We start from the raw sequence: 24,518 nt of genomic DNA on the forward strand, positions 1-24,518 counted from the left end.
AGGGGGGGGGGTACGGTCAAATATGTCACCATGACAACCACACCTATCCTCCATAATGACCAGAAATCTATGGGAATGAAAAATGGATATTGAAGCCAAGGAAAGGGGCATTTCACAAAGGCTAGGGAGGAAAGAAAACTCTTTGCTTATAAAACACACTAAGACAGGCACACACAGAGAGACAGACAGGAAGGAGATGCAGACGGAGGCACAGCTCCCAACAGTGACTCGCCCAAGGCCTGGTGTATCACAGGTGGAGATCTTGCGTTTCCGTTCGGAGCACATGGGCGCCATGGAGTTGTCTGCCACGCCACTCATCCTCAGCACATATCAGCACCTGGGGAGACAAGACAGATCTGAGACGCAGACACTGACTGACATGTGACCAGTGCTACTGACTGGCTTATTGTACTTCATTCCGCTCCGATTTATGCGTTAGAGCAAGGGTTCCCAGACATTTTTTTTACTCAGGCCCCCCTTTCCAGCATTGGGGAACATCCCATGCGCACCACATGCACTGTTAACTTGTTATGGATAGGGGGCAGTATTTTCACAGCCGGATAAAAAACGTACCCGATTTAATCTGATTATTACTCCTGCCCAGAAACTAGAATATGCATATAGCTAATATATGCATATTAGCTTTGGATAGAAAACACACTAAAGTTTCTAAAACTGTTTGAATGGTGTCTGAGTATAACAGAACTCATTTGGCAGGCCAAAACCTGAGAAGATTCCAAACAGGAAGCGCCCTTTGACCATTTCTTGGCCTTCTTGATCATCTCTATCCAAAACAGGGATCTCTGCTGTAACGTGACATTTTCTAACGCTCCCATAGGCTCTCAGAAGGCGCCAGAACGTTGAATGATGACTTTGCAGGCCATGGCTGAAAAACAGTAGCGCATTTGGTAAGTGGTCGATCTGAGAACAATGAGACAGGTGTGCGCGTGCACGAGACGACTCCATGTTTACATTTTCAGTCTTTGAACGAAAACAACGACTCCCGGTCGGAATATTATCGCTTTTTTACGAGACAAATCGCATAAAAATTGATTTTAAACAGCGTTTGACATGCTTCGAAGTACGGTAATGGAATATTGAATTTTTTTGTCACGAAACGCGCCGGGCGCGTCACCCTTCGGATAGTGTCTTGAACGCACGAACAAAACGGCGCTATTTGGATACAACTATGGATTATTTGGAACCAAACCAACATTTGTTATTGAAGTAGAAGTCCTGGGAGTGCATTCTGATGAAGAACAGCAAAGGAAATCCAATTTTTCTTATAGTAAATCTGAGTTTGGCGAGTACCAAACTTGGTGGGTGTCAAAATAGCTAGCCATGATGGCCGGGCTGTCTACTCAGAATATTGCAAAATGTGCTTTCACCGAAAAGCTATTTTAAAATCGGACACCTCGATTGCATAAAGGAGTTCTGTATCTATAATTCTTAAAATAATTGTTATGTTTTTTGTGAACGTTTATCGTGAGTAATTTAGTAAATTCACCGGAAGTGTTCGGTGGGAATGCTAGTTCTGAACGTCACATGCTAATGTAAAAAGCTGGTTTTTGATGTAAATATGAACTTGATTGAACAAAACATGCATGTATTGTATAACATAATGTCCTAGGGTTGTCATCTGATGAAGATCAAAGGTTAGTGCTGCATTTAGCTGTGGTTTTGTTTTTTGTGACATTATATGCTAGCTTGAAAAATGGCTGTGTGATTATTTCTGGCTGGGTACTCTCCTGACATAATCTAATGTTTTGCTTTCGCTGTAAAGCCTTTTTGAAATCGGACAGTGTGGTTAGATAAAGGAGAGTCTTGTCTTTAAAATGGTGTAAAATAGTCATATGTTGGAAAAATTGAAGATTTCGGATTTTCGAGGAGTTTGTATTTCGCGCCACACCTATCATTGGATATTGGAGCAGGTGTTCCGCTAGTGGAACGTCTAGATGTAAGAGGTTAACGACAAGTTGTTCACGCCCCTCATTTGCAGAAAAAAAAAAATTGTGCAGGTTTTAAAGGTCATTTTCTTGCAATTCTATACATTTTGCCATGGCTAATGTGCATTCCTGTGATATGAGTGACTCAAACATCACAACAAAATCTATGGGCTAAAAAACATTAGCTGACATGGGTTAGTTGATCTGGACATTTCTGAAAGTTATAAATAGCTAAGGTATGCAATGACTGATATGACAAGAGGAACTGATGATGTAATACCCAATTTCCAACTTGTGCATTCTACCATTACAACTTTTAAGATTAAGTTGAAACTGCATTAGGCCTCTTCTTAGTGCACCTTGTCCAAGAGGTTTGTCCATTACTACTATTATTCCATACACTAACTACCAAAATCCCTCTGCTATTTTTCTTTTGAATTGACATATTAACAAAGGCGATTCAGACAGTAAGCGGAGTTAGCTAGAAGCTATACGAGTCTCCCTACATAGCATTTGATAGGAGGAAAATCTCATCTGTTCCAGTGTGAGGGACTGATGTGATTTAAAGCCTCTGGAGAAATGGGTCATCCTGCGTTCAGCCTGCTGCTGCCTGCGCTACTCCTCCTCTAGCAGTACAATAAACACCAGCACAGGGACAAGCTGAATTCTATTCATGGAAAACAATAGAAATGTTGGTCCTGAGATTAGACTATACTGCATTCATGTTTCCAACAGCCCCTGCCGCCACTACACACCTCTTCCCTTCATGCCCACTTCTCTTACCCCGAATCCTCCCTCTACATCTGCTGTTCCCTTCTTCGTAGACTCTGCCCTTGTTTTCCTCCCCTGGACGGGCCTTGACCCCCTCAGGGTTCACACCAGAGGAAGACAGCCACTACTTTCCCTTTCCCGCACCACAAAGAAAAAAAACATTCAAGTTCATTGTTCCAGCGCTTGAGAGGTAGGCTAGGACACACACACAAACTGAAATGGGCAGGCAAGCACACTGGCACGCACAGACATACTGTCTTTCTCACAATCACACACACACACACACACACACACACACACTATGAGCTCATCATTCCTGAGTGGAAAACTGCAGAATGGATGAGAGCTGTTATGCAACCTCAGTCCAAAACTGCAGGCTTGGACGTGTAGAGCAGCACCTCTGACACTCCTAGGGGGTTTCTCAGTGTACATACTACCGTGCTCCACATGCTCATGCGCCAAGTACATTCTCCGAGGACGTTTTTGTGAAGATGGGATAGTGTGGAGAACAGAAAGCATTACATTTGAGAAGCACCCACACCCCCCTACTGTATTACCTCATGCTGCGCCCCCAGTCACTGAACCTTCTTCCAGCCAGGACAATGGCAACAATAGTTACAGTAGCTAGCTGATAGATTATGATTCTCACATACTTCATAACTAACCAACCCTAACCAGATCGCAAAAATGACTAACTAATGTTAAGGCAGATGTCAATTCTTCGTGGGTAGCTAGCTAAATTATGTGTGCCTATATCTGGCTTGCTAGCTAATAGAAGTTGCTAGCGCTATTGACTTCAAAGGTTAAAAAATAAATCAAAATACCAGGCAAGTCAGTTAACCTGTTGGGGATAAGGGGCTGTATTTGCACGGCCGGATAAAAAAAACGTACCCGATTTAATCTGGTTACTACTCCTGCCCAGTAACTAGAATATGCATATAATTAGTAGATTTGGATAGAAAACACCCTAAAGTTTCTAAAAAAACTGTTTGAATGGTGTCTGAGTATAACAGAACTCATATGGCAGTTAAAACCCTGAGACAAATCCTAACAGGAAGTGGAAATCTGATGTGTGGAAACACTTTCAAAGCCTTTGCCATTGAAACACACTGGGACTTAATCATTTAGCACTTCCTAAAGCTTCCACTAGATGTCGACAGTCTTTACAAAGTGGTTTGAGTCTTATGGTAGAAACTGACCCAAAGAGAGGCTTGGGAAGTTGGTTACAGGGGGAGGGCCATTACTACTATGACGCGGGTGCCCATGGGAACCCTTTTGTTCCGAAACGTTTAGTAAGACAATGCAATCGTCCGCCTTGAACATTATTGAAGCTCTGGTTGAAAAAGGCCCTAAAGATTTGTTATACAACGTTTGACATGTTTGAACGAACGTAAATATATATTTTTTTGCACATTCGTGACGACAAGTCCAGCGCGCCTCGTACATTATGAGTAGCCTTCGGAACGCGCTAACAAGAAGGAACTATTGGGACAAATTATTAACTTTTTCAAACAAAATTACATTTGTTGTGGACCTGGGATCCCTGGAAGTGCCTTCTGATGAAGATAATCAAAAGGTATGGGAATATTTACAATAGTATATTTGATTTAAATGGTTCCAAGATGGCGCTAACATGTATCGCCTAGCCTATTTTTCTGAGCATACCACGTTGTTTATTGCAAAGTGTGATTTCCCAGTAAAGTTATTTTTAAATCTGGCAATGCGGTTGCATTCACGAGATTTTAAATCTATAATTCTTTGAATGACAATATTAAATTTTAACAATGGTTTCGAATAGTAATTTTGTAAATTGTAGCGCTGATTCACCGGAAGCATTTGAGGGAAAATATTTTCTGAACGTCACGCGCCGATGTAAAATGCTGTTTTTAGATATATGAAGTTTATCGAACAAAAAATGCATGTATTGTGTAACATGATGTCCTAGGAGTGTCATCTGATGAAGATTGTCAAAGGTTAGTGCTGCATTTAGCTGTGTTTTGGGTATTTGTGATGCATGCTAGTTGCTTTGAAAATGGCAGTGTGATTTTTTTGGGCAGGGTACTCTAACATAATCTAATGTTTTGCTTTTGCTGTAAAGCGTTTTTGAAAATCGGACAACGTGGTTCGATTCAGGAGAGGTGTATCTATAAAATGGTGTAAAATAGTCATATGTTTTTATAATTGAAGTTATAGCATTTGAGGTATTTGTATTTCGCACAACGCGATTCCACTGGCTGTTGACTAGGGTGGAGCGTCCCACGTTCCCAGACAGGTTAAGAACAAATTCTTATTTACAATGACAGCCTACCACAGCCAAACCCGGGCCAATTGCGCACCGCCCTATGGGACACCCAATCATGTCATACAGCCTGGAATCGAACCAGAGACTGTAGTGACACCTCAGATGCAGTGCCTTAGACCACTGCGCCAATCGGGAACCCGGACTGACTATGGGCTTGCGACTTACGCACATTACAGTGGGTATTGGGGCAGCAGGTGGCTAGCCTAGTGGTTAGAGCATTGGACTTGTAACCGAATGGTTGCAAGATTGAATCCCCGAGCTGACAAGGTACAAATCTGTCATTCTGCCCCTGAACAAGGCAGTTAACCCACTGTTCCTAGGCCATCATTGAAAATAAGAATTTGTTCTTAACTGACTTGCCTAGTTAAATAAAAGGTTAAAAAAATAGTGGTGCCCAAATTACATGTATTTATTAACTTGTCAAGATAAAATATTGTTGCCTGGAAACATACAGTATGCGGTGTCATTGGGCAACATTTCAATCCGAAGTCAGTGTATTTTCTCTCCCTTCAGCTCAAACAATGGCCGCCATTGATTTCAAGAAAATGTGCATAATTTTTTACGTGGTTGCGTCATATACACATACATTTCTGTGCATACTTTCTGTTGAAGCTTCCAAATATGTACAAACGGAGTATGCATTTGATTAGTGCTCCTTTTTCGCATACTTTGATATGGACTCGTACTCCGACCCTCCCGTGCTAGGAGCACAGTAGTATTCATTGAGAAACACTCCTAGTCTCTTGTAGAGCGCCACCGCTGACACACTCCTAGTCTCTAAGCCATACGTCTCCACTGCATGCTCCCTGTTCAATCTCATTTTCACCATCCCTCTAAATCTGTCTTTCCTTTATTTTCTCCCCCCTTCCCTCACACCTTACAAGCGGGACTATGCTCTCAGTACTGAATGAAAAATGTCAAGCTATATAGCTTGACTGTATACAAGATATAGGGGGAAAAGAACAAGAAAGAGGTTGTATAGGAGACTGCAGTGAAAAGTTTTATTTCCTTGTACAAATCTTTCCATTACACAATATCAATGTGGTGCTGGTAAAGCATATGAACATTGATTACCTCAAATATTTTGACAACCATGCTGCCCAGTGGCATCAAACGGAATATATTTGCATACAAAACATTAGGAACACCTTCCTAATATTGAGTTGCACCCCTTTTTGCCCTCAGAACAGACTCAATTTGTTGGGGAATTGACTCAACGTGTCAAAAGCGTTCCACAGGGATGCTGGCCCATGTTGACTCCAATGCTTCGCACAGTTGTGTCAATTTGGCTGGATGTCTTTTGGGTGGTGGGCCATTCTTGAAACACAGGAAACTGTTGTGAAAAACCCAGCAACGCTGCAGTTCTTGACACTCATTCAAAAGGCACTTAAGTATTTTGTCTTGCACATTCACCCTGAATGGCACACATACACAATCCATGTCCCAATTGTCTTACGACTGAAACAACCTTTAACCTGTCTTCAGCTACACTGATTGAAGCGGATTTAACAGGTGACGTTAATAAGAAATCAAACTGAAATGGTGAATCCAGGTGAAAGCTAGGTCATTCCATTTGTTGTTTGCTTTTACTTCAACAGACTTATACTCTGAAGAGGAAGGAAACAAATGTACGCCAGCTAGATATTTCAGAGTGTCATCGTCTGAACAGAAGCCCACCATGAACAAGTCACAACAAGCCTGGCATTATGCAAATTATCCTGAATCAGCCACCTGACAATGTGAAACTTGCCCAGAGATTGGGAGATGTTCGTTCCAGGTACGGGGCAGGTTTTAAAGTGATAAGAATTGAAAGCAGTTAACGGTTTTATAAGACAGCATAGGCCTACAAAGTTTGTTGAACTAGATTGAGATGAATGAGGATCTGGAGAATGAGGTGCAGTGTAAATGACATGGACACCACTGCACTTGTTCACCTGATTGTGTCCTATCCCAATTCAGAGTCTATGACCTCAATGTCTCAGCACAGCCTGTTATGAGTGAAGAGACCAGTTCACACACTGTACACTGGCAGGTCTAAAGCAAGTACTCTGACCAAGAAAAAAATCTAATAAAAAGGCTACTGAGCAGTAAAGGGTCAGTGGATGCTACCAGTCAGTCTGACAGACAGGACTGTAAGATAAAAAGGTGAGAGTTTAACAAAATTAACCAAGCCCAATGTGGCTCCTGAAAACTAACGTAACAAACTGCAAGTTTATTTGGCTATTTTGAGTTTGTTCACCAACTTGCTTTTATTAGATATGTTTTAATGTGGACTATGTCCCGCCTTCTAAGCACTACAGTAATGAGCGATCCCATTGGCTGGCTGATACTATTTAGAACAGAACCCACACTCTTCTACTTCCTGTTAAAATGTTTAATATTTGGTAGAACTTCATGGGAACATTCATTCTAAAAAGAAACAGGAAGCCACAGAAGATCGCATCCTGTTTGCATTCTCTCTCATCGTCCCCTGCATCATCACTTCCTGGATGTGGCCACCCATCCACAACATTTACATATTCTGTGCATCTGTCCCTTTCTCGCTCCATCTGCATCTTTAATACCAAGCAACAGTAAGCTATCCCGTCCGTTTTTTTGGTAACCTAGTCACTTAATTTCCACATCATCCCCTAGCCCCCCCTGGAGGGGTCACCTGCATTATTCATAGGTCAACTTCCTGCCGACACACGAGAAAGTAGGCACTGCTAGCGTGGCAACAACTGTGTGCCTATGGGATCTTCCACACAGATCAAATCCAATAGGTCTCCCACAGCAACTGAGATAAAAAAGGTACAGCTGAAGGCAGCTGAATATGATGGGGGGAGGTGCAGTAGAAGGGAGGAAAAGGAGGTATAGTAAGGGGAGGAGGAAGAGCGTTGGGCTGAGCTCTAGAGCTGCAGTGTCCCTCAGTCAGGACCAGAATAGAGAGGAGCCGGGGACATTCCAGCAGAGCCTGAAATCAAGGCTGTAATCTGAGCTCTGTGAGACGCAGGCAAAATAACAAACATGTCCCACCCAAAACAAAGACAACACCAAACGGACTTACCATACCCCAACTTTCACACGAAAGGCTACGCACAACATACTAAGCCGACAAACCATCACCCACTGATGCCACCATCCTGAGTGGGATCTGTCTTGAGGGATCCGTCTTTTGTCTTCAAATATAAAAAAATTGTAGCAGAAACATTTGGAGCCTTTCTTTAACCATGTATAGCTACCCCCCTCACCCACCTACTAGACACACCCTCTTCCACACAGTCTTACAGAAACAAAAAAGGCATCTACTGGATTTTAGGACAAGTGTAAAAGGAAACAGAATTACTTCCTGTTTTTCTTCAAAGACCAGCCCCACCTCAGGAGCATGCTTACAGCTCTCACACTTTGGGATGACGACAGGTACATTACAATAGCTGCTGCTCACACTGCTGGAGCTTTTCTCGTGTCAACCCAGTGTCATATCCATTTTATACAATTGAACTTGACAGACTTGTGCACATCAACAAATAATGTGTTTTCACAACCATGTACAGTGCCTTCAGAAAGTATTCATACCCATTGACTTATTCCACATTTTGCTGTGTTACAGCCCAAATTCAGAACGGTTTAAATATATTCTCACCCACCAACACACAAAATACTCCATAATCACATAGTGAAAACATGTTTAGACATTTCAGCAAATGTAATGAAAATGAAATACACAATGACAAATATTCCCATCCCTGAGACAATTCATGTTACAATCACCATTGGCAGTGATTACAGCTGTGAGTCTCTGGGTAAGTCTAAGAGCCTTGCACAACACTTTGGACAGTGTATTGATACACTATCCAAAGTGTAATAAATAACCTCACCATGCTCAATTAGATATTCAATGACTGCTTTTTTTATTTATTTTTTTACCAATAGGTGCCCTTCTTTGCAAGGCATTGGAAAACCTCCCTGGTGTTTGTGGTTGAATCGGTTTGAAATTCCCTGCTCGACTCAGGGACCTTACAGATAATTGTATGCATGTGTGGGGTACAGAGATGAGGTAGTCATTAAAATGAATGTTAAACACTAGTATTGCAAAATGTGACTTAAGCACATGTTAACTCTTGAACTTGAAATAGTTGACTGAAGACTTTTTATTTTACCTTTATTTAAACTAGGCAAGTCAGTTAATTTTTATTACATTTCAATGACGGCCTAGGAACAGTGGGTTAACTGCCTTGTTCAGGGGCAGAACGACAGATTTTTACCTTGTCAGCTCAGGGATTCGATCTTGCAACCTTTCAGTTGCTAGTCCAACGCTCTAACCACTAGGCTACCTGCCGCCCCGGCAGGCTTTCCATTTTTTATTCAATTTGTAAAAATGTCTAAAAACAGAACTCCACTTTGACATTGTGTGCGTGCGTGTGTCACACTAGTGACCCAAAAATCTAAAATGAAATCCATTTTAAATTCCAGATGTAAAACTAAATGTGTTAAAAAGTCAAATGGGTGTGAATACTCTGAAGGCACTGTAAATGTGCCAGAGTTCACCACAGAATCCTAACTGTTTCATCCGTTTGTGAAAATGCAAACAATTCTCATGAAAACAGAGCGAGTGAGCCAGAAAACTGACTTGAGATAGTCAAAGAAATACGATGCACAATGGGACTAAAGTGCAGCGAGGCAGACAAATGCCAAGTGTGTGTACATGTGCAGACTTCTAAAAAGTTAAGCTGTGTAAAAAAATCTAGGAAAGCCTCTATTATGAAGCACGCTGGCAGCCAAGCCCTGACGCAAGAAACACATGGGGGGAAACATTAACTGTTCCTCGTCTGCACTTCAGAGCAGGACAGTCTGGAGTTGGATCTGGCTGCTCTCTCCTCCTCTGTCCATCCCAAGAGCCGTGTGTCTCACACACACACACACACACACACCATATGTAAAGTTTGTCCCATGTTTAATGAGCCGAAATAAAAGATTCCAGAAGTTTCACACGCACAAAGATTATTTCTCTCAAATTTGTGTGCATCCCTGTTAGTGAGCATTTCTCCTTAACCAAGATAATCCATCCACCTGACAGGTGTGGCATATCAAGAAGCTGATTAAACAGCATGATCATTGTGCTGGGGACAATAAAAAGTCATTCAAATGTGCAGTATCGTCACAACACAATGCCACGGATGTCTCAAGTTGAGGGTGCATGCAATTGGCATGCTAATTGCAGGAATGTCCACCAGAGCTGTTGCCAGATAATTGAATGTTCATTTCAAACATAAGCCGCCAAAGTCATTCGAGAATTTGGCAATACGTCCAACCGGCTTCACAACCGCAGACCACGTGTAACCACGCCAGCCCAGGACATCCACATCCAGCTTCTTCACCTGAGACTAGCCACCCAGATAGCTGATGAAACAGAGTATTTCTGTCTGTAATAGTCATTTTCTGGGGGAAAACTAATTCTGATTGGCTGGGCCTGGCTCCCAAGTGGGTGGGCCTACACCCTCCCAGGCCAATCCAAGGCTGCGCACCTGCCCAATCCATAGATGAAATCCATAGATGAAATTAATTAGGTCTTACAGTTCATAAGGAAATCAGTCAATTTTAAATAAATTCATTAGATTTCCTTATATGAACTGTAAAAAAAAATTTAAATAGCATTTTAACACAACATGCAACAATTTCAGCTAACGAGCACATGAAGAACATTTTGTACAGTTTGACCTAAACTATACAAGTAACTAAAAATACTACTCATTGATCTCTTGATCCAGGAGGGGATTATTTGCTGTTACCAAGTAAAATGCTTGATTTTGGAAGAAGCTAACATGCTAACATGCTAACAAGCAAACCAAAAATGCACAATTGCAGAGCATTTATCACATTTTAGACAGTTAACTTCATAGCAAACATCCAGTTGTGATTTGCATACTGTAATTAGATGCCCTGGAGCAGGCTGCACAACAGTGAGTGACTCAGAAGGCTCTGGTCTCTCATTGTGTGCTTGTAAACAAACATGACTGGGAACAACCATAAACGCCATAATAATGTGACAGGTGAAATGAAAAACGCAATGTTCTTTATCTCCTAACGTATTGCACAAGTTGACTGCAGTTATATACTTAAGTAGCTACGAACATAAAATTGTAGTGTTGCACGGTATACCAGTACCACGGTAATATCACAGTACAAAAACATGATACCGACATTGTAGAATACCCTAGTACTGTTTCATATGATACTACAGACTTCAACCCTACCGAGCTAAGGAATTTGCTGGCGCTTGTTATAAAATGTTTACCAAGTTTGTTTATAAACTCAATTGAATTGAAGCAGCCTTTAGTCTCTTGTACAGGCATGTCCAATAATATCCACTTCACCCACATATGACGTGTGGCAGCTGTAATCAGCCAGCCATCACTCACCTGTTTCTCCCCGTCCACTCCTCATGCGTCTATTCCTGTCAGTTAAAATATATCATTTAGCCGTGATGGCAACCAGGGATGCAGACCCAGACGAGTCTTTTGTTAGATTTATTACATTGGAGCAGCGCGCAGAGGGCAATGTTGATGCATTGGATAATTTCATTGCCTGTTATACCCAAGAGCACAGACCAGTCTGAGTAGACTTTGCAAGTTCATGGTCATGCAGCCTCAGTGTCAGAGGGAAAATGGAGCACAGCTTGGCGACAGGCATGCAGCTTCATAGCAGAGAAAACAGCTCGTCTCCAGCCTAAACACAGGCATTTCAGACACATTTCAAACCATGTCGCTAATTATTGGTTTGACAGCAAACATTGTTAAGTCATGTTGTCATCTAGCTAGCTAACAACCTGGTAAGTTGACAGTTGGTTTAGGCAAATTTGATTGGCACTGCCTGAAAGGAAAAGTCTGCAACGCATGAGATGTGCTTCAAAAAAAATGGTAGGACTCATAAAGGCCTAAAATATGAAAACTATTTTTTCTGGTGCTCCTTAAATTCTGTTTGGTTCCTAACGTTTTAAAAGTTGGGAGCAATGTGTTTGTGAGAGAGCGAGTGTGTGTGTTAACTGAAGAGTAAAGGTTTCATGCCATTTCCCTTACTGACAATGACATGCATGTACATCCCTTCCTCCCACTCCTCCAGCCAAATTATAGGTAGGCTTCTGCAAATGAGCAAATCAGCCATTCTATGCAGTATTCGATTATACTCAGAACAGTGTGAAGCTAAATTCAATATGTTGTATTGAGTAGAAGTGTGAATTTCAATGACAGGTTTTTGGAGAACATTTCGAAAACATGAACAAGCATCCGAGGGACGGGGCAAACAGGATGCTAGGCCACCTATTGTTTTCCACCCTGGTTTCATGACACTACGCCTGGAATCATCTGCAAAAATGTATTGTGACACTGTTCAAATGTATAAAAAAAGTACTTAAAATAAACCATCGCGTGGCTTTTTACAAATACCCCAGTATATGGTATACTGCCTAATGGGCAGGCATAAGCTACAGACAATATACACAATTGCATTTTATTGATGGCAATTTGAAAGCACCGAGATACTGACGTACCATTCAGCCACTGCCATCTTCTCATGTTTCAGAATGATAATGCACGGCCCCATGTCGCAAGGATCTGTGCACAATTCCTGGATAGGGCTGTTCCTGTGAACATATTCACACCGGCAGTCAAATTCCACGTGACAGTTTAGTCACGGTAATCAGGCTTCTCCAAGCTCTGATGCGGCTGATGGTCGTTAGTAGCCTACCAAACGTGTTAACTGCCTGGTACTCAGCACTCTCTCTATAATCACTCTGACATCAATGCAAATGTAATCAAAAATCCAATCAAACACTCCATGAGAGCTCATGAGCTCATGTTGCGCAACATTTCTATAGGCTAATGCATTTGCATGAGAAAGCAGAGTGATGGCCTTTATTAAAAAGAGGATCCCATCAGCTTTCTATAGGCTATTCCTACTATATTTATCAACTTCCCTAATGTTAAGCACATTGCTTCTCTTTACAACAGAAGTATAGCCTACCTGACTGCCATGAAAATGAACCACGGGGGAATCCTCCATTCGCTAATTAAGTGCATAAGATGACATGTTTTCCCCTGCCCGTTTCGAGGTGCATGATAAGGGTCCATTTAAATCAAAACAAATTTCACACATTATTTAGTATATGTAAATACAAGATTAAATCCAGAAGTCTGATAGGTGACAATATTAGCCCATCACTTGTGAAACATGCCCAGCTTGTGTGCAGTAAGGCAAGAAACAGTGCATGCCTTTTTTTTCAACTTTAAAAATCATAGTCACACACACACCTAATGTAGCATAGCCCATAGGCCTATATGTTTTGATAAGGTTTGTATCACAAGTGGCCAAATAACTTAAAATTCATCCGCTTTACAACGGGTCAACAGCTTAACTGGCATACATATACAGTGCGTTTCAAGTTGGGGGAAGGGTTTAGCATAAAAATGTAGATTTATAATACAATCATTAAATGTATGGTCGCATCTGCAGTGACTTGAGAATAGTGTTTTCCCGCTAATTGATTGTATTTTGGAACATTCGTGCTTATAGCCTACTGCCGTGTGCACATTGCTCCGCTTATGTGAAGAAATATCCTTTATCAACATTTTAAGCCAAATTCTCTTGTCTGTTGCGTCAGCCTCATTGCTTAAACATTTGAGGCTAGTGGTTGTAATACTTTGGGATCTATCGCGTCACACAACGGTCCCAGACTATGTTTGGAATATTTTATTCTTACACAGAATAGGTCAACTTTTGTACTACGGGGGAATAGTAGGTTAACATAGGCCAGTGCTTTTGCTGTTCGTTAGGCCTACATCTTGTTGGCTAACGAAATGTGTACAGTCCCAATAGCTTCAATATGCGCCTCAGAATTGGATAAGGACGCTCACAGTTGCGTCTCCGATGTGTGATTACGTGACGGGCATTGGCTAATAATAATTGAGCTCTCAGAGAGCTATGTTAGTGAGCGGCACTTCGGCGCATGCAGCCAGGAGAAGGGAACAATAATTATATTCAGCCTGAGGGCACAACGGTCACTGGATGCTAAAGGCAATACAGAGTAGCCGCATGTGCACTCTCCCTCAAATCGTTTGGAGAAAATATGTTCAATTGTATTCTTCATACTAGAAAATAATGCCACTGAATGCTAATCTTAACTACTAAATGAGCTAGCGTAGCCCACAGCCATATCAAGGCCTAACATAAGGACAACTCAGAGTATTGTAATCAATAAATGGATTTATTGTGGTGTAGCTATATTACATGGGTTTAGCCTATTTTTTTTTTTTTTTTTTTTTTTTTATTGAAGAGGTTCCAAAAAGGTCTGCATCAGTGGCTTGTAGGCTACGCGTGGATGTTAAATGTGTTTGTTAATTACTGTGAGATCAGCAGTTATTTGCTTGACAGTCACCAAATGACAACATTTCATGACCGCCACAACCCTATTCCTGGAGGCTGAAGATATCCCAGTTCTTCCATGGCCTACATACTCAGACATGTCACCCATTGAGCATGTTTGGGATGCTCTGGATCACTGTGTATGATGGCATGTTAAAGATCATGCCAAAATACAGCAGCTTCGCACATTCCTCAGGCCACAATCAACAGCCTGATCAACTCCATATGTCACGCTGCATAAGGCAAATGGTGGTCACACCAGATACTGACTGGTTTACTGATCTGTGACCAACAGATGCATATCTGCATTCCCAGTCATGTGACATCCATAGATTTGGGCCTAAATGATTTAAAATAAAATCTTTGAAATTGTTGAGTCCGTTTTCTTAAAATTCAGATCAAAACCAGCCTCATAGCGCTGTTGATAGCCATACTCCTCCCCATCTCCACAACCAGATGGGTGAGATGGGAGGAGACAGTGGGGAGGAAGAATGCAGCCATTGCAGACCGTGCCAGAGAAAAATAAGTCCCGCTTTAATATCCTCTCAACGAGGCATCCAAAAATGCTCTATACTCTCAAATTAAATGCCAGCGCCTCCCCCAGACAGGAAACAGCAGGAGCTAAGGTTTACAGTAGGGCTGGGATTTTCCAGGGACCTCACAATACCATATGTATTGCGATTCTATAAGTATTGCGGCTCGAGGGCCTCCCGAGTGGCGCAGTGGTCTAACGCATTGCAGTGCTAGCTGTGCCACTAGAGATCCTGGTTCGAGACCTGGCTCTGTCGCAGGCGGCAGCGACAGGGAGACCCATGAGGTGGCGCACAATTGGCCCAGCGTCGTCCGGGTTAGGGGAGGGTTTGGCCGGCAGGGATGTTCTTGTCCCATCGCACATTAGCGACTCCGGGCGCAGTGCATGCTGACAGTCGCCAGGTGTAAGTGTTTCCTCCGACACATTGGTGAGGTTGGCTTCCGAGTTAAGTGGACATTATGTCAAGAAGCAGTGCAGCTTGGCTGGGTTTCGGAGGACGCACAACTCTCGACCTTCGCCTCTCCCGAGTCCGTACGGGAGTTGCAGCAATGAGACAAGACTAGCTACCAATTGGATACCACAAAACTGGGGAGAAAAAAGGGGTAAAATATATATTTAAATATTGTGGTTCGATACTGCGGTTTTCCAAACATATTGCTATCACCATATGTCAGCTGCAGAGTAACCACAGAGTCATGAGAAAAGTGTTGATCAGTGCTGAAAAGAAATTGGCTCACAATTTAAAAGAGTGCAAGATATGAAAGAAAAATATTGACGTTTTGGTGCAGGTACAGCTTACTAATACAAAAGTAATACTGCGATATAATATCTTAATATGTACCTGTATCGATTTTTCCCCCATCATTAGTTCACAGTAGAGTTCAAACAGTCCCAGCCTCATTGGGAAACAGCTCAAATTAGAATAAAACAAGCCTTCCATATTCTTCATACTGACAGAGTGAGAGAGACAGAGGGGGGGAGGACTGAAAGGAAGGGCAGAGATTCTAGACAAGAAAACCATACATGTACTTCCTTGTTTACAGCAAGAAAAGGGAACATTGGTAGACTAAGCGCCAATGGGCTCCATCAGCTTATTCAGAGTTGCAACGATTAAGGGATATTCAACTAATCCCAACAGTGAAGGTGTCTTCTCTGCATGTTTTTTTTCCTGAAGAGGTGAAAGTGTGCACATTAACATTGAAGAGTGAATTATTGGTGCTGTAGTAAAGGGGAAGAGACATTCAGACACAGAGAGACAGAGACATTCATACACAGAGAAATACATTCAGACACAGAGACAGAGCAGTTAGTTCAAAGCTGAAAGGAACAGACATTCAAAGCACAGCAGCTTCTCCTCGAGAAGGCACTCCCCCTCCATCCCCAGAGCCGTAGCAGCACCACACACACACACTTTCCTGCTTTCACTTTGACTGGAGGAAAAACGGGGATATAAATGAAGGTGAAGACAAAGAGATTCATCTCACTCACTGTTTGTGTAAAAAATATATATATATATCCCTGAGGGAGAGACAAAGAGAAGTTCCTGCAGGAACATCTCTTCACTGCTATCCATCATTAAAATAGACAAAGAGCGCCAAGGAGACTGGACACGAGCACACCAAATAAAAGTGTACTATCATAATCCCCTATATTAACTACCTTAGGGCATTACTACGGTCTTTGAACGTGCTAGTTAGGTTGTTATTAACTACTACCCCATCCCCCCATACACACACCATCTTGCAACCAATAGAACACCGACCATGGCTAAACATGATCACACAGGGCTAATATTATGCTAATGAGATCATTAATCAATGGCCAGAGACTTATCTGACAGCACAGAGTCAAGCCTGCAATGCCCCCATTCTGCCTTTGAGATAACATAAACATATCAGCATCCTCTGTCTCCTATTGAAGAGGCTATGCAGAGGAAAGCACACGGTACCTTAACCGTATTTTCAAAAGACAACCATAAATCTATACCACCAAGTTTCAACTCTTGAATTGAGGGTAAATGATATGAACAATAAAAATGTTTACAGAGAGGAGTGCTAACGTTATACCCCCACCAACCAGGCAGGAGCAGTGTGGTGTTCACAGTGTTGCTCAGCTGAAAAGTCAACATTCATTTCAGACCGCAGCTCAGCCGATTTCCCCCTTACTCGCTCCTCCCTCTATGAATCCGTGGAGTAAACACAGGAAGAGAACAGTCTCCATTCCACACCAGAGCTGGGCGTTCCTGCGTAGCTCCTGCAGGGTCAAAAGTTTAGCATAGTTTTAATTTCACCTTTCCTCATCTGAACTATGACCCCTGCAAAGAATTCCACTCAAATGGTCTGATGCCAGTTTAATCACTACCCCCACCATTCATTTTCTGATTATTTGTTTTTAAACACACACACACACACACACAGAGAGAGAGAAATGCTATGCAGAGAGAAAGAAGCACCAGTAGCTTTGAAATAAGAGGATGATTGGTCTTACTCAGATCAGGTTACTCGTGAGTTAAACTGAATCTCCCCTAATACAATTAACACCACCACATATTTATAGGTGCAAGTGGTCAACTTGATCAAATTAGTTCAATTTCTCTCCATAACATCTCCACTGGAAGTGGGAACCACAATTCTACACAAGTGGAGGTTAAAGAATAAAACCTCTAACATTTATTTCTAGGACCATTTGTGTCAAGCCATCGCAATAGTTGTCATTGGAGCTAAACTGGGTAAGGGTGTCAATTTTTCAGTTGCAATTCTGGGTAAGACATTTGATGTTTTTACTACATTTCTTGTATTAGATAAACACCAAAGTCCTGAATCAAAGTACAGCATAATAGTGGTCAACGTGAACGCAATTCGCAAAGCAAATTAGCCCACAATTTATACTCAAGCCGGTCTCACCCTCTCACTCCCCTCCTTCTGTCCAGCACTGGGCCCACCACACGCTGCACAGATTCAGATTAACACTATTAAAAGTGTATTTAAATGACTTGAGGACAGGGTGGATATAGGGGTTAGAAGGACCAAGCTTTTTAAAGGAGGGAGGGGGCCATACATTGGGGATTGGAACACTCAGATTCAAAGATCAACTCATAAACCCACCCAGCAGAGCGGTCATCTACTGACAACCCAAACGTGGTTGTTTTTGACTCGATGGCACCACGCTCTACTCCATCTGTTAATAAATAAGTCAAGCCTTTACAGCTAATCACAGCTCTCATAGGTCAAAACACAACAAATTATATAACTGTGAAAGAGTATAACATATACATTCTACCATGGTGGTTCTCTGTTCTAGCACAGAACGACCCAAACACTGGACTCTGAATATCTGTATAAAAGCCTATTCAACTGTGACAGGGTGAGCGAATGTTCTTCAAAAAGGCAGCAGAGAAACATTCAGCTTTCACCACCCATTTAGACGAGTGAAGCGGTAAACGACATTTGTTTTGCACTTTAAAAGATAACCTCTGACCTCAACCCAGGTCAAAGGTTGTCTCTACATGTTAATGGCGTTTCATTAGGTAATATAAAGCATGAGGGTGGAGCCTCAATGTTGGGTGCCTCTTTTACACACAAGGAAAGACTAGCTTAATTTGCCAGGCTAGTAACAATATGGGGAAGAGAAAATAAAATCAGATCAAATAGGAGCTTATTCTTCTGCAATTGGGTTCCCATCTGCACATTAACCTCTTCTGACCACAGGGACCTATCAAAGCAGTGGTAGAATCCTGACTCCTGGTAGTGCCCATCAGTTGAGGTGCATAAATGCAGAGCCAAGACTCAAAACACCATATTCAGAATCAAAATGGGTTTACTCGTGTGTCACCCCATTGTTCTGAGTATGTTGAAAATGACAGCAGTGCTGCGCTGCTCTTAAAACAGGGATTGACAGGTATCAGCAAGCAACCCTTGGATTGGGTGTTATCTTAACGAAAAACCATATAAAAACAAGTGCAACATCATGGTAACAAATGGGCATAAATGACAGCTAAGAGAATATGTTCATCTATTCCACTACAGTCCCCCCCACCATAACACCCCAACCTCAAGTCAATTAAGACTATTTAGTTGCAGAAAAATGTTAACATTACAATAAATGTAGTATCATGCTTTGGTGTTAACAGTGTAGTAAATCTGCAGTCTGCTCGCTGATCGACCCAGAATAGCAGAGGCCTCTCACTTCAGGGTGGAAGACTTAACTCTCCTCCGAGCCGTGGAGGGGCAGAATCAAAGCAAGGTGGCCGTGTAGCAGTTGAGAAGTTCAGAACTGACACGCTCTCTCCTCGCTGCCTGCCTGACGGAGAAAGCATCTGGTAACATTTATCTCACAAACAAAACTTTTTTTCCCTCTTCCTCTTTCTTTCCCCCCCAGACTTTATAAAAAGGGGGCCCTAAACAAAACACAAATAGTCTCACTAACATTTTACAATGGTAACAAAACCAGGGCAGGGAGCTACCCTCCCATTGGCTTGTTCAGGTGAACCAGTTTAACGAGCATTCTTCAGCCAAGGGAGAGAAAGTAAAGACTGGTGGAAAGAAGAGCTGTGCCCCCCTCTCTCTTCCTCATAAGCTATTCCTTCTGTCGTCCAACCAGCAGTGACTACAGAGTACCAACTGTTCCAACGCCTTAGTGGTTATAAATTGGAATTGGGTGCAATGATTACTTCAGGCTGCACGTTTGGCTTTCATAAGTGTGCATGGCTCGGGCTCACATATGGCAGAATTACCCCTGCATTTGGGTATTACCTCAGAGTTGAACGAGAGGGGAATGCATGAATATGAATTGATACTAGCGGAGCCACACTGTAATCTGCATGAAGTGATTGAGACCAGGGTTTGGTGTCATTGAAGGGGAAACCGCTGTTTTAGTTGCTCCACAGTTCCTACTCTTCTGGTCTTTAACACACTCCCTCTGAGCAGTCAGTCCTAAATATTTCATCAGCAGGAACTCAAGTCTCCACTCCAGTTCGATCTTGGGCTCTTTCCTTTCAGGGGAGGGAGAGGAGTTTTGCTTTAGTTGATTCAACAAACTAACCTGTTGAAGGCATTTGTGGAGCGTGGGACTGCGAGGCCCCTCAGGTATATCAGCTGACATGCAGAGTTTACTGTCACCAAATTAATGACTTTGCGGTTGTCATGTGGGCTTCTCTTCTTGGAAATGTAACTTTATAGCTCTCTTATGCTTTCATTTCAAACCCAGCGCCTCACTACCACCCACAAAAAAGGTACAAAGGCCAAGGAATCAAATTTCAATTAGGGAAACAATCAGGCTTTCCTTTCAGCTCAGTGGGTCTCCAAGAGCCCTCCCCTACCCACTGCTCTTCTCTCCCCACTAACAAGATGAATGAACACACACCCTCACCTTTACTTGTTGACCACCAAATACCTTCTTTTTTAACATTTCCCCCTTAGTCACAACCCTGACGACAAACAAAAAAAGCAATCTATTCAAACATCAATGGAGCAGAAATTCAGCTTGCCAAAGAGAGTGGAGGCAGTTATCATAAAGTACCTCTCCACCACACAAAAGGTGATGCATTTGCATATTTCCCCACTCATTCTTTCTGCTTTTAAGTCAAAATACCCACAACCTGATTTTAAATAAGTGAATACTTTCAGAAGTGACAAGGACAACAGTTGTCTGAGCAAAAACAATATGACAGTTAAATATTAGGCCAAGTATGCATCATCAAACCCTAGTCTTAATGCTGACAAATGCCAATGCACAAACAGTAACAATATCCACTCAATATGTCATGGAAATCAATGGATTGGTTCATCTGCTACGAAGCTGACACCAGAGAGATGTTCCTACACCCATGAGATGAAGCGATAAGTTAATGACTTATTGAGAACACAGTTGTAAATGGACAAAGAAAAAGCCATGCATCAAAGTCACTTCTTCAACCCATCTGCAGTCAAAGAATCTCCCAGAAGATTGATTCATTGTTAACGCAGCCTGACACCCTGTGAGAGAAAGGGAGAGATAGAGAAGGGGGGCTCAATTTGCAAAGAAGCAGAGTAGCAGCAGTAGTTCATTGAGTAGTTTCACACAGCAGCCACTGTTCCCTTCCTACAAACATATACACTGCTAGAGAAGATGGAGACAATGTAGATGTGCATTAAAAAGTATTATGATAAATAAAATAGGCCTAATCCTAAAATGAGACCATGAAGACAATTCGCTAGTCAGGATAGCTCAGTGGCCTAACTCTTACTCCAAGCCCATAGCTCAGACACCATACACATTCACCTGATACTTTTGGCCATGTAGTGTATGGAGTTGGTACACCCTTTGCTGCTTAAACAGCCTCCACTCTTCTGGGAAGGCTTTCCGCTAGATGTTGGACCAGGTAGATGTTGGAACAGGGGACTTGCTTTCATTCAGCCACAAGAGCATTAGTATGGTTGGGCACTGGTGTTGGGCGATTAGGCCTGGCTCAGTCTGCTTTCCAATTCATCCCAAAGGTGTTCGATGGGGTTGGGGTCAGGGCTCTGTGCAGGCTAGTCAAGTTCTTGCACACCGATCTCAACAAACCATTTCTGTATGGATCTCGCTTTGTGCACAGGAATTGTCCTGCTGAAACAGGTAAGGGCCTTCCCCAAACTTGCCACAAAGTTGGAAGTGCTGAATTGTCGAGAACGTCATTGTATGCTGTAGGATTAAGATTTCCCTTCACTGGAACTAAGGGGCCTATCCCAAACCATAAATAACTGCCCCAGACCATTATTCCTCCTCCACCAAACTTGACCGTTTCCATTATGCAGTCGGGCAGGTAGCATTCTCCTGGCATCCGCCAAACCCATATGTTTGTCTGACTGCCAGATGGTGAAGCGTGATTCATCACACCAGAGAACGCGTTTCCACCACTCCAGAGTCCAATGACGGCAAGCTTTACGCCATTCCACCCGACACTTGGTCTTGCACATGGTTAACTTAGGCTTGTGTGCAGCTGCTCGGCCATGAAAACCCATTTCATGAATCTCCTGACAAACAGTGCTGACATTGCATCTACAGGCAGTTTGGAACTCGGTAATGAGTGTTGCAACCGAGGACAGACAAATGTATTTTTTTCTTTTCTCTCTCTCTGCACTTCAACACACAGCGGTCCCGTTTTGTGGCCTACCACTTTGCGGCTGAGACGTTGTTGCTCCTAGACGTTTCCACTTCCCAATAACAGCACTTACAGGTGACCAGGACAGCTCTAGCAGGGTAGAAATTTGACATACTGACTTGTTGGAAAGGCGAATCCACTAATTTGTAGATGTCCACACAGTTCTTTCTAATTCTTCTAGGGCAAATTCAATTAATTTACCCTTAAAAATGTCTTAAGCCAGACGGAGCATTGAGAGTCTTGCATGTTGGGATGAGTAGGTTTCTTGTGATTCACGTGGTTTGCCCCCAAGCGAAGACTGCACACCTAGACCTTTAAATGCAAGAGAAATTACTCACTCTCCATTGTCTGTCGAGAATACATGAGCAAGCTGTCGAAGAATTCTCCCTTATTGCCTCAAAGTAAATGTTCAGCATACAAACTGATCAGTAGTTCGTTTTGTTGCCATTTTTTCTAACCAAAAACTCGGTGAGGAGTGTTCTGCCCAGAGTCGCTTAAACATTAGCCCTCTCTCTCGCACACACACGTGAATGAAGACCAACATTCTCCTCACCATGCCCTGCAGTAAATTAAATGTATGTGAACTTGAGACATATTGTATCATAAATAGCCTATTCTGTAGCAATGTTGCATGTAGCCTACGAGAGAGTTGAGCCGGTGGCCTGACGTACGTATCCAATCCTACCGCGTTGTGGTGGGTCATTATCTTCACCGTTATGATCACAAATAGCTACTTAACATAGCACGGCTGAACCATAAATAACAGCAAATGTGCGGATTTTTAAATGGCCGGGCTACTACCTCCACCATGTCGATGTTTTGTCCAACATAAGTTAGTTGTAATTTTAACACTAGCTGACCATTAGGCTACGTCATGTTGAGGTTGATACAATGTTGCCAATGTTCATTTTCATGCGTCAACTGTCACAATCATTACAAAGTAGCAGATTGATGAAAACAGTTATTCCTTGTAACCATTAATACCATAAAAACTACACTGAACCTCTGAATCTAGGCTAGTTGGCGACAGTAGATTCAGCTGTAGTCCAATGTTAAACTATGTATATTTGTTCTTAATTTAAAGAGTATGAAAACGCAACCTAAATATTTGGGCAAACTAGTACTTAAAAAAAAAGATTTACTTAGACTTCAATAGAACCGTTGCAATGCCAAACAGGTATCTTGCCTACACAAATAGAAGAGTTAACTCAGTCGAGATGGAATAGTTTCTGAATGTAATGTTATCAATTTGCCCCTCTGATAAACTTTGTAACAAAGATGAGCATAAAAGCCGTATGCAACCTCCACGAGGAATGCACACATATTTAAAACAGCCAATAGACAAATATGGACTTACATCATCAGGGAGAGAGCACTCTTCATGTTGCCAACAAATCCAAAATAAACGGACACGCTCAGAACTACAAGGTAGGTTGGTTGTAGGCTACGGGTGAAACCTCTGCCTATTCCAAGAAACGCGTTAAGCTACATCAGGTTAACTGGAAAATGTGCCACATGTTTTAAAACTCTATCAGTGTTACCAACAAAACACCGGCTATTAGCAGGAAAAACTCACCCGCTTCAATGCATTCATTGAGTAGGCTACACCAGTTTCTTTCTTGCCCCTATTAACTCTCCGCCATCTTCACCACTGTGTTTGTTTAAATGGGAAACACTCCCAAAGCGCAAGAAGCCAGCTTGCAAAAGAGCGATAGGGCTTCTGGGTAGAGTAGTTGTCTTCCTCCTCTTTCAGAATTAAGACGTATGGATCTTTCTGAACATGGACTACACGTAGACTAGAAATAAGTATATAGATGAGACGGGCAGCAATACCGATGCTATTATATTAGGGGAAATACATCAACATGCATTTATTTATAGCTCACCAAAGTAGCCCATGGAGATATATGTGAGCGTGGACGTTGTGACGTGCTATTCTCCATTAGCAAAAATGTGCCCTAGAAGGAATCTCTTGAATTTAATTATTTTATAAATGTTTATAGACATAATTCTGATGCCTCAAATACTGATATTGACAAATAAAGTGTTTAGGTCTGCAATTGTAACATAAGCCTACATATTCTTCTGAGATTGTATGATGTAAATTTTTCAACATTATCTGTTACACTCAAACCATTGCTGGTTCCCAAGTATGCATTTTCAAAGAGTCATAGGCTAAGTGGGTTTAGTTGACCTTTTTATATAATCCTCTCCAAAAGATTAACAAAAATACAAAATCAACAGAATTCAGATTGAGCAGTAACATGGAGAAGGATAAATAGGTATGATACAAAATGTGTGCTTCCTCAGCCATGCATGTATTACTACAAGTCCTTACAACACTGACTGGCAGTCAAGCTCAAGTATGCACTCACACACAACCCTCAGACTTTCATACATGTTATCCATCTGTTCACTAACACAAGAACAGGCCAATATCCATATGCCACA

At 42.1% G+C, this 24,518-nt stretch overlaps 1 protein-coding gene across 3 annotated transcripts in view; it reads right to left on the reverse strand.

Annotated features, from left to right (window-relative positions):
* The window catches only part of LOC115207608 (nuclear receptor coactivator 3), a 34,561-nt gene extending 10,819 nt beyond the window's left edge, over nucleotides 1-23,742 (reverse strand). The window contains exons 1-3 of one of the 3 annotated variants that reach the window (XM_029774867.1): nucleotides 23,644-23,737; nucleotides 23,425-23,530; nucleotides 233-337 (exon numbers count right to left, since the gene is read on the reverse strand). In XM_029774867.1, coding sequence (XP_029630727.1) covers nucleotides 233-318 — 86 coding nt within the window. In that variant the 5' untranslated portion in view covers nucleotides 319-337; nucleotides 23,425-23,530; nucleotides 23,644-23,737. Of the gene's footprint in view, nucleotides 1-232; nucleotides 338-2,729; nucleotides 3,088-23,424; nucleotides 23,531-23,643 lie in introns of those variants that run through there. The other 2 variants (XM_029774866.1, XM_029774868.1) reach the window with 2 other exon arrangements.
* Between the last annotated feature and the right edge of the window lie 776 nt (nucleotides 23,743-24,518).

This window comes from Salmo trutta, chromosome 14 (genome assembly GCF_901001165.1).
Source record: "Salmo trutta chromosome 14, fSalTru1.1, whole genome shotgun sequence".
Classification (NCBI taxonomy): Eukaryota; Metazoa; Chordata; class Actinopteri; order Salmoniformes; family Salmonidae; genus Salmo; species Salmo trutta.